The sequence below is a fragment of the Entelurus aequoreus genome, linkage group LG22 (genome assembly GCF_033978785.1).
Source record: "Entelurus aequoreus isolate RoL-2023_Sb linkage group LG22, RoL_Eaeq_v1.1, whole genome shotgun sequence".
NCBI classification, from domain to species: domain Eukaryota; kingdom Metazoa; phylum Chordata; class Actinopteri; order Syngnathiformes; family Syngnathidae; genus Entelurus; species Entelurus aequoreus.
This window is the reverse complement of record NC_084752.1, coordinates 13,616,885-13,631,978: the sequence shown is the minus strand read 5'-3', so window position 1 is coordinate 13,631,978 and position 15,094 is coordinate 13,616,885. Positions and strand designations below refer to the sequence as shown.

Below are 15,094 nucleotides of genomic sequence, written 5' to 3'. Positions count from 1 at the left end.
ACAGTTTAATGACTGAGACCCTTTATAGTCCCCGGGAGCCCTAAAGGTTAAAAACAAAAAATCCATATATTTTGTCAAGGTTTGAAAATGAAAAATATCAAAATGGCCCCTGTGTACGGCCCTTAGTGGAAAAAGTTTGGACACCCCTGAGCTAGACCAATCCGGTGTCATATTCAGTACCCATCCCTCCTACTAAAAATAATAATTTCTACAATGTGTACCCTTTTTTCTGGTTTGAACACCTGCCCCTCCAATATCTCTGTGCATGTGCCTGACTGTGATTAGTATGGAACTCACCAACTGCCTCTGATAGTCCATAAACACGCTGGCCATAAGCATCGGTTTTGTCCCAGATGAAAGTGTAAGAAAGATTTGGCTGGGCCGGAAACCATTTCTGGAATAGACGTCCCACAACCGCAACCATGAGGTGAACCTGGAGATAACAAAGGAGATGTCAGAATTCAACAACGCACGATAACGTCTGCCTATGTGATACAAGACAGTCAGTATGAAAGGTGTGTCAGCGTCACGCACATTGAGTCACTAGAAAAAAATGCTACAATAAATCTAATCTATTGTTATTATTATTATTATCAGTATTCCCATACATCTTTTATAATTGTGATACAGATATTTGATAGCTCACCTTCATCAGGTTAAAAGGTATTGACGACTGTGTCATGGTGACTTTGAGAATTGGCTTGTACCCTGCAGCTCTTGAGCTCAGGTAGATCAGGTTGAGGTTACTGCCAGGTATTGAGGTTTCTTCTTGTAAAACCTGAAAAAAAGATATTATTAGTAAAATAGTACACAGTCTTTCACCTACATTTACAAAACCCAAAACCAGTGAAGTTGGCACGTTGTGTAAATGCTAAATAAAAACAGAATACAATGATTTGCAAATCCTTTTCAACTTATATTCAATTGATTAGACTGCAAAGACAAGATATTTAACGTCCGAGCTGGAAAACTTTGTAATTTTTTGCAAATAGTAGCTCATGTGGAATTTGATGCCTGCAACATGTTTCAAAAAAGCTGGCACAAGTGGCAAAGAAGACTGAGAAGGTTGAGGAATGCTCATCAAACACTTATTTGGAACGTCCCACAGGTGGACATGCTAATTGGGAACAGGCGGGTGCCATGATTGGATATAAAAGCAGCTTCCATGAAATGCTCAGTCATTCACAAACAAGGATGGGGCGAGAATCACCACTTTGGGAACAAATGCGCGAGCAAATTGTCGAACAGTTTAAGAACAACATTTCTCAACAAGCTATTGAAAGGTATTCAGGGATTTAATAACAAAAGACATAATAAATGTCAGTGCTTCGAAGATTTTCAGTTAATAGATGATCTTTGCTTCACTTCAAAGTACATTTGTGCTACACAAAAGTTGAGTTCTTTACAAATAATGAAAACATTTATGAGGAACTACTGTATGTCTGGCATAGGTTTCAGCTTACCCGCAACCCTTATTGGAAAAAGCGGTGTTAAAAATGGATGAATGGATGTATGAATGAATAGTATTACAGAAAAACATCTCAAGTATTTGTTACACTCAGCCAGTGGTTTATCCACACTGTAAAACAAATCTGCACAATTTACTGTAAAATACCGGCAGCAGTTTTTGCCAGGAATTCACCGTAAAAAATACAGTCATGATGAATGGAACATTACGGTATATTGATGTTGAATCCGTAAATTTTACAGTTGATAATAGTTTCTGCTACGGTAAATTACTATGAAAATAACCTTTTTACAGAAAATAAACCTATAGAATTTACGGTAAAGTACTGGCAGCTGTGGTTGCCAGGAATTCACCGTAAAACAAATGAGGGCCAATTATAGTGTTGCCTATCCCCAGCTGCATGACTTTGGAGGTGGGAGGAAGCTGGAGTACCCGGTGAGAACATGCAAACTCCACGCAGAAAGATCCCGAGCCCGAGAAGTGAACCCAGGACCTTCTCACTGTGAGGCACGGATCATGCCATGTTTAGTTTGAGACTCCCTTAGTTGTTTAGTTCGGTTTCAGCTGCTGCGCCAGGTCCACTACTAACCACATTGTTGAAGTATGCGGACGACACGACAGTAGTGGGCCTCATCCGTGACAACAACGACACGGACTACAGGGAGGAGGTGAAACATCTGGTTGACTGGTGCAGAACCAACAACCTGGTACTGAACGTCGACAAGACCAAGGAGATCATCGTCGACTTCAGGAAGCACCAGTCCAGCCACACTCTACTCTTCATCAACGGCACAGCAGTGGAGATAGTAAGCAGCACCAAGTTCCAGGGGGTGACCTGGTGCCTACACACCGGAGCTCTTGTAAAAAGAGCTCAGCTGAGCATTCAATTTTTGCGTCGGATGAAAAGAGCACAGCTCCCTCCCCCAATTCTCAGCACATTCTACAGAAGCACTATAGAGAGCAACTGCATCTCTGTCTGGACTGGAGCCTGCAATGTCTCAGACTGGAAGTCCCTCCAGAGAGTGGTGAGGACGGCGGAAAAGATCATCAGGACTCCTCTTCCGCCTATCCAGGAGATTGCAAAAAGCCGCTGCCTGACCAGGGCTCAGAAAATCTGCAGAGACTCCTCCCACCCCCACCAAGGACTGTTTTCACTGCTGGACTCTAGAAAGAGGTTCCGCAGCCTCCGTAGCAGAACCTCCAGGTTCTGTAACAGCTTCTTCCCTCAGGCCGTAAGACTCTTGAACGCATCATAATGATCCCTTCAATTCCCCCCAAAAACGGATTAACTCTCTGGAATATAAAGACAATATAACAAACATCCATAAACGTGGATGCATATGCAAAAGTGCAATATATTTATCTGTACAGTAATCTTTTTATTTATATCTGCATATATTGCTCTTTTATCCTGCACTACAACGAGCTAATGCAACAAAATGTTGCTCTTATCTGCACTGTAAAGTTCAAATTTGAATGACAACAAAAGGAAGCCTAAGTCTAAGCACCCCTGTTTTTGTGTTCCTTGTTGCCATGGGTGCTGATTATTGTCCCTTTCCTCTGATTAGTGGTCGGGACGCTCGCCTGCTCCAGAGAGCTATTTATTCCTGCCTTTCGCCACACTCTGGCAGTTTTATTCTCTACACGCGACTATTTGCTTCTTGTTCCTGTTTAGGCTAGTCTTATGCTATCGGCACCACTTTGTATTTTGGCTTGATTATGGCAATAAATCCTCTCTCTCGCCCGCATGCTGCTTCCAGACGTCTGCATCTGCATCTACATCTTGGGGGAAACGACCGCTGCAAAACTACGCGACCCCGACCTAACAAATTGAAGCCATCCTTTCAAGTCATGTCTCTTAACAGCGGGGGGTTTCATATGCTATATCTTTGAAGTCACGTTCAAGTACATCTTTTATCAAGTGCACCTGCAGGTGAAGGACAAGCAGAAGGACTACTCTGATTTACATGATGACACACACAACATATCGTAAATCCTTGACCTGTTGGCCATCAGGGTGACTTTGGTATCCATTCCTTTTAAATGTGCTCCCTTTTTTTTTTTTTAACTGGACACTGAAACGCTGCTTGGCAACAGGCGAGGCAGGCCAATGCCAGCGGTCCCAGGTCACAATGGGCCCCCACACGACCGACCAACGTTAAATCATGACAGAACAGCGACAAAGTGGAGAGTTTGCAATGACAGTGGTCAGCACCATGAGGATTCTGGCGGGAACTCTCGTTCAACCCTTTTTCGATTACGCATGCACCTCCTGGTACCCTAGCACCTCCAAAACCCTCAAATCTAAACTCCAAACATCCCAGAACAAGCTAGTCAGGTTACTTCTAGACCTCCACCCCAGATCCCACCTCACTCCTACCCACTTCTCCAAAGTGGGCTGGCTCAAGGTGGAGGACAGAGTAAAACAACTTGCACTGAGCCTAGTCTATAAAATCCACTACACGTCCCTGATACCGAAGTACATGTCAAACTACTTCCTTAACGTAAATGACCGCCATAACCACAACACTAGGGGGAGCTCCACTAACCACGTTAAACCCAGATTCCGAACTAACAAAGGTCTTAACTCATTCTCTTTCTATGCCACATCAATGTGGAATGCGCTCCCAACAGGTATAAAAGAAAGGGCATCTCTATCCTCCTTCAAAACCGCAATAAAAGTTCACCTCCAGGCAGCTACAACCCTAAACTAACACCCTCCCCGGATTGCTAATAATCAAATGTAAACAATCAAATGCAGATACTTTTTCTTATGCTTTCTGATCTCTCTCTCTCTCTCTCTCTCTCTCTCTCTCGCTCTCTCTCTCTCTCTCTCTATGTCCACTACTTGCTGTCCATATCCTACCCCCCCCACACCCCTGATTGTAAATAATGTAAATCAGGGGTCACCAACGCGGTGCCCGCGGGCACCAGGTCGCCCGTAAGGACCAGATGAGTCGCCCGCGGGCCTGTTCTAAAAAAAAAATATATATATATATATATATATATATATATATATATATATATATATTTTTTTTTTTTTTTTTAAATTAAATCTACATAGAAAAAAACACAAGATACACTTTCAATCAGTGCATCAACCCAAACAACCTCCCCCATGCACACTCATCCACACCCACTCACACAAAAGGGGATATTTCTTTCTGCTACCAATATTCTGGTTCCCACAACATAGACAACACATCTGCAAGGGACACAGTCCCTGAAGCACACATGATTGTATAGGCTGCTGGTCCACTAACATTTTCATTAATTACTATTTTTTATGTAATTATTTTGATATTGTTTTACTTTCTTTTTTATCCAAGAAAATGTTTTTTATTTATTTATCTTATTTTATTTTATTTTTTAAAAAAGGGCCTTATCTTCAACAGACCAGGTTGTCAATGAAATTAGATTTGTTTAAAGGGTTTTTTAAACCAGGACCAGTCCAGATAATGTCCAAGTCGGACTCAGCAACACACACCTTCACTCATGTACACAGAAAAAAATTAGGGAACACAACAGATTGCATATAATTTATAAACAAAATTACATTTTCAAAATAAGCATTTATGTACAGTCCAGATTATGTCCAGGTCACTCAAATTAGGGAACACAACAACAGATATCATATAATCTATAAACATAATTATACTTTCAAAATAAGCCTTTGAGGACTTCTCATCTTTTTTTTAATGTTTTTTGGCATCATTATCGTTTTCAACCATGTAACTTTCTAAAGTTAGAAAATACTGAATAAATGTTTTAAAGAAAGTAATACTAAGTGAATATCTGTTTTTGGCCTTAAAAATAAAAATTTTACCGAGTACTATAATTAAATTGACTAAATCATGATTGTCAATGAACTCTCCTAAAATATCAGAAACCACATTAAGCTTCATAAACAAACCAATCCTTTAACACATTTTTTCAACTTCCACCCAAAACAAAGACACAATATGACAATACCAAAACAAATGCAGGGTGGATTCAGGCTCCTGACAACAAAATCGGCAATCATCTGACTCTGTCGTATTCCATAATTTTAACATTTTCCCTGTGGGTAAGAAGTTATAAATAATTTTAATTTGAAAATAACGATTTTGCACATCGATAGTGGTTTTATAGATTAGTTTGAATATGGCATCCCATGGCAACGGGCAGTCAAAAAAGTCCTCCCATTTTACATTTGTGTTGTATGAGGCAGCCTTCAAAGATTTCTTTATTAAATAAAAATTATATATTTTTCTATTTATTTTAGTTCCTTTTTGCCAACTAGAATTTCTTATTAGAGGTTTACAAACTAATAATTTAGTAGTTCCATAATTAATTATTTGTTTCCATCTTTTCCCAATTACTCCAGTTAGTTGATAAAATGAAAAGCTTGAGCAAGCATCACCATACATAGCTCTAAATTCATCATACTTCATAATTTTACCATTCTCATTGATAATATCATTGACAAAAATGATTCCTCTTTCAAACATATTTTTCCAAAAGAAAGGCTTTACAATATTAGAGTTCATCCATATTAACTGCTGCAAAATATCGTCTCTTTTTTCTGGCACATAACATTGAAAACACCACTATGAGTGGATTGTTTCCTTTATGAACCCCGCCATGTTTCCCAGCAGACTCTCTGGGAGGGGATCACTTGTAAAAAAGGATACAATTTCTTTTGATACAGTACATGTCCTTTGTCCAACAGGACATTTATGTACCACTCAATGTTTAAATACACCTTTGGAACAATTGATGCTTTTAAAGACAGACACATAGCTTCAAGGTTGAGAAGTTTCAGGCCCCCATATTCATACTCTTTGTACAAAACCTTTCTTTTAATCTTTTCTGGTTTGCCGTTCCAGACAAAATCGAAGACCCTCCGCTCATAAATCTTAAAAAAGTTTTGTGATGGAGCTGGTAATGACAAAAACAAATAAATAAATTGAGGAATAATTAACGAGTTGGCAATAGACATTTTACCATACAAGGTTAGGGATTTCCCTTTCCATAATTGCATAATTTTGTCCAGCTTTCTTAGTCGATTATCATAATTTACTGAGCCTAGATCTTCCAGATTTTCTGGGACAACAACACCAAGTATGTTAACTGGTCCATCTGTCCACAAAACAGGCACTTTGCATTCCATTCGAAAGGACGTTCCCTTTAGATTTCCGATCCTTAACATTTTACATTTATCATAATTAAGCTTAAGGCCAGATTGCTGTGAAAATATGTCCAAAATATTAAGAAGGTTCCGCAAACAATGAGGAAAAATCTTATCTTTGTGAATCAGCCTTTTCTGACATGAACTTCATCAAGAACAAACACGCCTCACTGATGCACATCTGCAAGACTCACTCAGAGTTGCAGTGTCAAGTTACACACCAGAGTACAACACACTAGTTAACAGCATGCAATGCCAGGCTTCCCACTAACTGACAAAGAAACAGATAACAGATTTGGTGTCCAGTTCAAAGTGTGACATGATTTAAAAATTTGAGAGTTTACTTTTGTATTTTACATGAGTTATTATTTGTACAAACATGGTGCAAAGTAATTCATGATTTGTTAAAAAATGTTAGTGGCTAGCTAGTTAAAATGGGATATTGTGATTTCACAAGACTGTCTTAGAAGTGATCATTTGAAAATGTTCAATTTGAAAAATGTGCACTTAGAGAAAATATAAAAATAAAGTGTTGCATATTGATATTTATCTGTTTCTATATATATTTATTGTGAGAAATCATTAAGATGATCAGTGTTTCCACAAAGATAAATATCATTAATTATTAATAATAACAGAGTTAAAGGTAAATTGAGCAAATTGGCTACTTCTGGCAATTTATTTAAGTGTGTATCTAACTGGTAGCCCTTCACAGTAATCAGTACCCAAGAAGTAGCCCTTGGTTTCTAAAAGGTTGGTGACCCCTGATGTAAATAATTCAATGTGATTATCTTGTGTGATGACTGTATTATGATGATAGTATATATGATAGTATATATCTGTATCATGAATCAATTTAAGTGGACCCCGACTTAAACAAGTTGAAAAACTTATTCGGGTGTTACCACTTAGTGGTCAATTGTACGGAATATGTACTTCACTGTGCAACCTACTAATAAAAGTCTCAATCAATCAATCAAAGCCGACATAGAACTCCCTAAAGTGGTCCCATAGCAAGTGTGTCAGAACCAGGGCTTATTCTTATGGCACTTCAAGTTCATATGTGAGTCAAGGCAGGTGGCCAAATACTTTTGGCAATATTATTAATTGGTACAATTAAACACGGCCTGCTTTAGAATGTTATACAGAAAACAAAACATTGGAAATGGCTAAAATATCTCAAATATGGCATCCGAAAACCAACATGGAGTTATGTTACAAGATGTGCTGAGGCTTCTCAGTGTGTGTCAGCTAGGGGTGTACGGTATACCGGTATTAGTATAGTACCACGATACTAATGAATCATTTTCGGTACTACACCGCCTCTGAAACGTACCGGTCCCGCATCCCCCCGCGCCCGCGTCGTCGAGTCATTGCTGGTTTTATGAGCAGAGGAGCATGTTCGGCAGAGTACTTACAAGCAGACACAGTGTGTGGACAGAAAAGGGAGAACGGACACATTTTGGCTTAAAAACTAAAGATAAAGGTGAAGTTATAACACTGAAACGCCCTCAGGAAGAGGTGCTTTAAGACATGGCTAGCTAGCTAGCGACTAACGTCCATCCGGCGTCTGCAGTGTTTTAGCTACTTCTAAATCACTAATCCTCGCCTCCATGTCGACAAATAAAGTAAGTTTCTTACAAGTATCATCCCTGTAGGACGAGGAATAGCTAAACATGCTTCACTACACACCGTAGCTCACCGGCGTCACAATGTAAACAAACGCCATTAGTGGATCTACACCTGACATCCACTGTAATGATATCAAGTACAGGCATGTATCTAGTCGATACTACTATGATTAGGTCGATATTTTTTGGCATCACAACATCTTCTTTCGTTTAAAAAAAATTCTTATTATGTTTATAAACTCAGGAAATATGTCCCTGAACACATGAGGACTTTGAATATGACCAATGTATGATCCTGTAACTACTTGGTATCGGATTGATACCCAAATTTGTGGTATCATCCAAAACTAATGTAAAGTATCAAACAACAGAAGAATAAGTGATTATCAATGTTCCCTCTAAGGTGCGCGCCTGCGCAATTGCGCACTGCTCAAGCGTCCTCTGCGGACAGCAAATATATGCCACGCACCAAATCAAACCCCATCTGAATTTTAAACAAAATAAACACATTTATTCTGTGTAATTTTGCAATGCAACTCTGAGTGACAGTGACAACAAGCGGCCCTAACGGTGTTTGTCAACAACTAAGCGTTTAAGGCCACACAAAAAGTCGGACAACTCAAACACCACACAAAGTTACACTATGACTCCTCAGTCATACGTGTGCTTCGAGGACAGGAATTATATCGATCACTTTATTGAGCAAAACTGTTTATATCTGGCCATAACCACACCAAAAACATGAGTAAAAAACTTCTATCTCGAAAAACTAGTCATTTTCTGCCGTACAAACCAGGCCAAAACCAACTTGTCATCTGTCACCAACACGCATACCACTAAGCCACTGGTGCGTTTAGGGCCACACAAAAAGTCGGACAACTCAAACACCACACAAAGTTACACTATGACTCCTCAGTCATACGTGTGCTTATTCTACTGTCATTTATTATTAATGTTGATTTATTTATATTAATCATGGAATGCTGTTACTAGAGAAAGTTACAGGAATGCTCACTTCATCCTATGCTTACATTTCATTGTGCAACATGAGGATGTTTAAGGGCAACTAAATGTGATCTCTGAAAGGGGTACAAATGATTTCCAAAGCAGGACCCCCGCCCAGACATTTTGTACAATACTAATCCATAGCTTATGAAAAACAAGATTTCTTTAATTTTCATTACATGTGGGCTAAATCACTAATATTACAAAATAATTACATGAAAATGACTCCTCTCATTTGAGTGTTATTATAAAAGATTGGTTTGAGACAGGTGTGCTGCTGGTATTGCCACGTGTGATGTTGCTCACATGTGCTCCACTGAATGCTCAGGGAGTTTTTGTGTTTGCTCACACACATGAACAATTAGAGGGAACATTGGTGATTATTACATTTTAACAGAAGTGTAGACAGCACATGTTAAAAGAGAAAGTAAGCAGATATTAACAGCAAATGAACAAGTAGATTAATAATACATTTTTACAGCTTGTCCTTAATAATGTTGACAAAATAATAGAATGATAAATGACAGAATATGTTACTGCATATGTCAGCAGACTAATTAGAGCCTTTGTTTGTTTACTTACTAATAAAAGACAAGTTCACTATTTTATTTAAGGACTAAATTGCAATAAGAAACATATGTTTAATGTACCCTAAGATTTTTTGTTAAAATAAAGCCAATAATGACATTTTTTGTGGTCCCCCTTTATTTAGAAAAGTACCGAAAAGTATCTAAATAGTTTTGGTACTGGTACCGGTACCAAAATATTGGTATCGGGACAACACTAGTGTCAACTAATGGAGGAAGTGTTTCCACATATTGACGCTGGCTTCATTTAGGGGAGATGCCGGGACGTCTGTATCAAGTGTACTTCAATGTGCGGTTCAGATTTTGCCAAGAGATGAGAGAGCAACATAAACCACACATTTAAAATGTTGGTTCTTGATAGAGTTGCTGTCTGTTCAGAGTTTGGATGGAGGATCAAAACCATTTTAAAAAAGCAAATAAAGAAAATTGCAATAGTTGTCACAACACTCCTGCCGGTTTTACCCACATGTTCTGGTCTTGTTCATCCCTGGCTTCCTATTTGTGCACAATTTTTCTGCCTGAAGCACTCCATGTTATTATTTTCTAATCCTTAGGTGCAATGGCCATATTTGTTAATGCAGAATGGAACCATCCTGTCACGTCGTGGTCGCATTTTTATGCGCTGATCGTTCTCCCGGGATGCAGACGGCACTCCGGAGGCAAAGTGCAGGTAAGACATTGATTTATTGTCCATAAATCAGTCAGGGTACAAACAGGAAAAATGTGCCGATAGCACCTGAAGCAAAGCTAAAGCTTAGTAAAAGATAAACAAGCATGTGAACAGGAAGCAAGGTATAAACACGTAACTTGTTGCATAATACAAACAAGACTGAGTGTAGGTAGCTCTCTGATTAGTGCCCAGGAGCAGGTGAGCATCCTCAACACTAATCAGAGGCAGGTAACCAAAACACACACAAACCCAAAGGTGCTGAAAACAGAACTAAGGGAGTCCAACTAAAATAACACATGATCATAACACATCCTACATTTACCTTGGGCAAGGTGTAGTACCCGAATGCCCCCCCCATCAGGGTTACGATACCCCCCATGAACTACACTATAAGAGGATGCGTTACCCGGCCCGGAGGAAGCCCGGGGCCCTCCTCCGGAGCTAGGCCCGGAGGTAGGGCTCGTCAGCGAGCGCCTGGTGGCCGGGCTTGCCACGGAGCCCGGCCGGGCACAGCCCGAAGAAGCTACGTGGACACACCATCTTCTCTGCCACGTGGGCCCACCACCCACGGTCGGAACCAGTGGGGTCGGGTGCGCTGCCAAGTGGATGGCAGTGAAAGTGGAGGCTCCAGACGGACCAATTCGGGGCAGCAGAGGCTGACTTTCGGGACGTGGAACGTCTCTACGCTGGTGGGGAAGGAGCCTGAGCTGGTGCGAGAGGTGGAGCGCTACCGGTTGGATCTGGTGGGGCTTACCTCTACGCATAGCAAGGGCTCTGAAACCACACTCCTGGACAAGGGATGGACCTTGTTCACTTCTGGAGTTGCTCAGGGCGTGAGGGCACAGGCGGGTGTGGGGATACTCACGAGTCCCCGGCTGAGTGCCTGTACGTTGGAGTTCACCCCAGTGGACAAGAGGGTCGCCTCCCTTCGCCTTAGGGTTGGAGGGGGGAAAACTCTGACTGTTGTTTGTGCATACGCACCAAACAGGAGTTCAGAGTATTCAGCCTTCTTGGATACCTTGCATGGGGTCCTGTATGGGGCGCCGGCAGGGGATTCCATAGTCTTGCTGGGGGATTTCAACGCGCACGTGGGCAATGACAGTGATACTTGGACTGGCGTGATTGGGAGGAACGGTCTCCCTGATCTGAACCTGAGTGGTGGATTGTTATTGGACTTCTGTGCTAGTCACGGACTTGCGATAACAAACACCATGTTCAAGCATAAGGATGCTCATAGGTGTACCTGGTACCAGAGCACCCTAGGCCAAAGATCAATGATCGATTTTGTAATCGTATCAGCTGATCTGAGGCCGTATGTTTTGGACACTCGGGTGAAGAGAGGGGCTGAACTGTCAACTGATCACCATCTGGTGGTGAGTTGGGTTAGATGGCGGGGGAAACCTCTGGACAGACCTGGCAAACCCAAGCGTGTAGTGCGGGTGAACTGGGAACGTTTGGAGGAGTCCTCTGTCCGGAAGGACTTCAACTCCCACCTCCGGCGGGACTTCTCTGCCATCCCTGTGGAGGTTGGGGACATTGAACAGGAATGGGCAATGTTCAAAGCCTCTATTGCTAAAGCTGCAGCTGCGAGCTGTGGCCAGAAGGTCTTAGGTGCCTCAAGGGGCGGTAACCCTCGAACACCCTGGTGGACAGTGGTGGTCAGGGAAGCCGTCCGACTGAAGAAGGAGTCCTACCGGGGTATGTTATCCCAGGGGACTCCGGAGGCAGTTGCAAGGTACCGACGGGCCCGAAGGGCAGCGGCCGTGGCTGTGGACGAGGCTAAGCAGAGGGTGTGGGAGCAGTTCGGGGAATCCATGGAGAAGGACTATCGGGCGGCACCAAAGCTGTTCTGGAAGACCATACGGCACCTCAGGAGGGGGAAGCAGGGAACCATCCAAGCTGTGTACGGCAAGGATGGGACTTTGCTGACTTCAAGTGAGGAAGTCGTAGGGCGTTGGAAAGAGCACTTTGAGGAACTCCTGAACACAAATACATCAGACACACCCTCCCTGATAGGAGCAGGGCCTGAGGATGATGGGGGATCGACGTCGACCTCTCGGGGTGAAGTCACTGAGGTAGTTAGACAACTCCACAGTGGCAAAGCTCCGGGGGTTGACGAGATCCGTCCAGAAATGCTGAAGGCTCTGGGTGTTGATGGGCTGTCTTGGTTGATACGCCTTTTCAACATTGCGTGGAAGTCTGGGACAGTGCCGAGGGAGTGGCAGACTGGGGTGGTGGTTCCCCTTTTCAAAAAGGGGGACCAGAGGGTGTGTGCTAATTACAGGGGTATCACACTACTCAGCCTCCCTGGGAAAGTTTACGCCAAGGTACTGGAAAGGAGGGTTCGGCCGATAGTCGAACCTCAGATTCAAGAGGAGCAATGTGGATTCCGTCCTGGTCGTGGAACAACTGACCAACTCTTCACGCTTGCGGGAATCCTGGAGAGGGCCTGGGAGTATGCCTATCCAGTCTACATGTGTTTTGTGGATTTGGAGAAGGCGTATGACCGCGTCCCTCGGGAGATCTTGTGGGAGGTGCTGAGGGAGTACGGAGTGAGGGGAACCCTGCTGAGGGCCATCCAATCTCTGTACAACCAAAGCGAGAGTTGTGTCCGGGTGCTTGGATGTAAGTCGGATCCGTTTCCAGTGGGGGTTGGTCTCCGCCAGGGCTGCGCTCTGTCACCTATCCTGTTTGTGATTTTCATGGACAGGATTTCTAGGCGGAGTCGTGGCCATGGCGGAGAGGGTATACGTCTCGGGGGGCTAAAGGTTGCGTCACTGCTGTTTGCAGATGATGTGGTCCTGATGGCACCTTCGGTTCGTGACCTTCAGCTCTCACTGGATCGGTTCGCAGCCGAGTGTTCAGCGGCTGGAATGAGGATCAGCATCTCCAAATCTGAGGCCATGGTTCTCAGCAGGAAACCGATGGTTTGTACAGTCCGGGTAGGGGACAGGACTCTGTCCCAGGTGGAGGAGTTTAAGTATCTCGGGGTCTTGTTCACGAGTGAGGGAAAGATGGAGAAGGAAATCAGCCGGAGAATCGGAGCAGCTGGGGCAGTATTGCAGTCTCTCTGCCGCACTGTTGTGACGAAACGGGAGCTGAGCCAGAAGGCAAAGCTCTCGGTCTACCGAGCTATCTACATTCCTACTCTCACCTATGGTCATGAAGTGTGGGTAATGACCGAAAGAATAAGATCGCGGATACAAGCGGCCGAAATGAGTTTCCTCAGAAGGGTGGCTGGCATCTCCCTTAGAGATAGGGTGAGAAGTGCAGTCACCCGAGAGAGACTCGGAGTAGAGCCGCTGCTCCTTCGCTTGGAAAGGAGCCAGCTTAGGTGGTTCGGGCATCTCGTGCGGATGCCTCACGAGCGTCTCCCTAGGGAGGTCCTGGTTGCACGTCCCACTGGGAGGAGGCCCCCCGGCAGGCCAAGGACCAGATGGGGGGATTACATCTCCTCTCTGGCCTGGGAACGCTTCGGGATTCCCCAGGAGGAAGTCGCAAATGTTGCTCTGGAGAGGGAAGTCTGGGGGTCTTTGCTGGAGCTGCTGTCCCCGCGACCTGATTCCGGATAAGCGGTTGAAGATGGATGGATGGAGATAAGAAATTGTGTTTCAGTTATGCAAAACATTTGCATCAGGATTATGGTGAATCTCTTTCCAAAAAAGGACACACACCAAAAAAAAAAACCCAACCCCAAAACACAAAAAAGCTTTGTGGGAATCTCTATTGGGAATATTTTAGATTTTTCAACTGTGCTATTCATTAGACAAGCATTTAGATACATAACAGATCCATAACAGCTCCTTTAAGACTTCCTTTTCACTTCCCTCCTCTCTAATGGATTTGGCTCCACCAAAGCTAAGAAGCACATTACACACATAAAGTACTGCGTACATTCTCAGCGGGTGCAGCATTGATTGTTATCTTTGCTTGTCCCCGGAACTCCAGAACAAAACTTCAGCCTTCTCCACTACAATGGGACTGGAGTGAACGACAAGACCGTCGATATTTACAAGCTCGGCGAGAAAGAAACAACTATTAGTGCAATAATTCGTGAACGTAAGAAATACACGATACAAGTATTGTCCTCACTGAGCTTCTAAAGTGTCTACTAGGGTTGTACGGTATACCGGTATTGGTATAGTACCGCGATACTAATGAATCACATTTGGTACTATACCGCCTCTAAAAAATAACCCCCCTTGTTGTCGTCAAGTCGTGACATTGCTGGTTTACGAGCAGAGGAGCATGTTCGGCAGTCCACAATCACAGAGTACTTACAAGCAGACACAGTGTGTAGACAGAAAAGGGAGAACGGATGCATTTTGGCTTAAAAACTAACGATAAAGGTGAAGTTATAACACTGAAACACCCTCAGGAAGAGGTGCTTTAAGACATGGCTAGCTAGCTAGCGGCTAACGTCCATCCCCAGTCTGCAGTGTTTTAGCTACTTCTAAATCACTAATCCTCGTCTCCATGGCGACAAATAAAGTATGTTTCTTACAAGTATCATCCCTGTAGGACGAGGAATAGCTAAACATGCTTCACTACACACCGTGGCTC

At 43.0% G+C, this 15,094-nt stretch overlaps 1 protein-coding gene across 5 annotated transcripts in view; it reads right to left on the bottom strand.

Moving 5' to 3' along the window:
* Positions 1-15,094, bottom strand: part of tenm3 (teneurin transmembrane protein 3) — a 755,307-nt gene that overhangs the window by 145,398 nt on the left and 594,815 nt on the right. For all 5 annotated transcript variants that reach the window (XM_062033280.1, XM_062033281.1, XM_062033282.1 and 2 more), the window contains 2 exons: positions 647-778; positions 298-433 (listed from right to left, as the gene is read on the bottom strand). In XM_062033280.1, the coding sequence (XP_061889264.1) occupies positions 298-433; positions 647-778 (268 nt within the window). The remainder of the gene's footprint in view (positions 1-297; positions 434-646; positions 779-15,094) is intronic.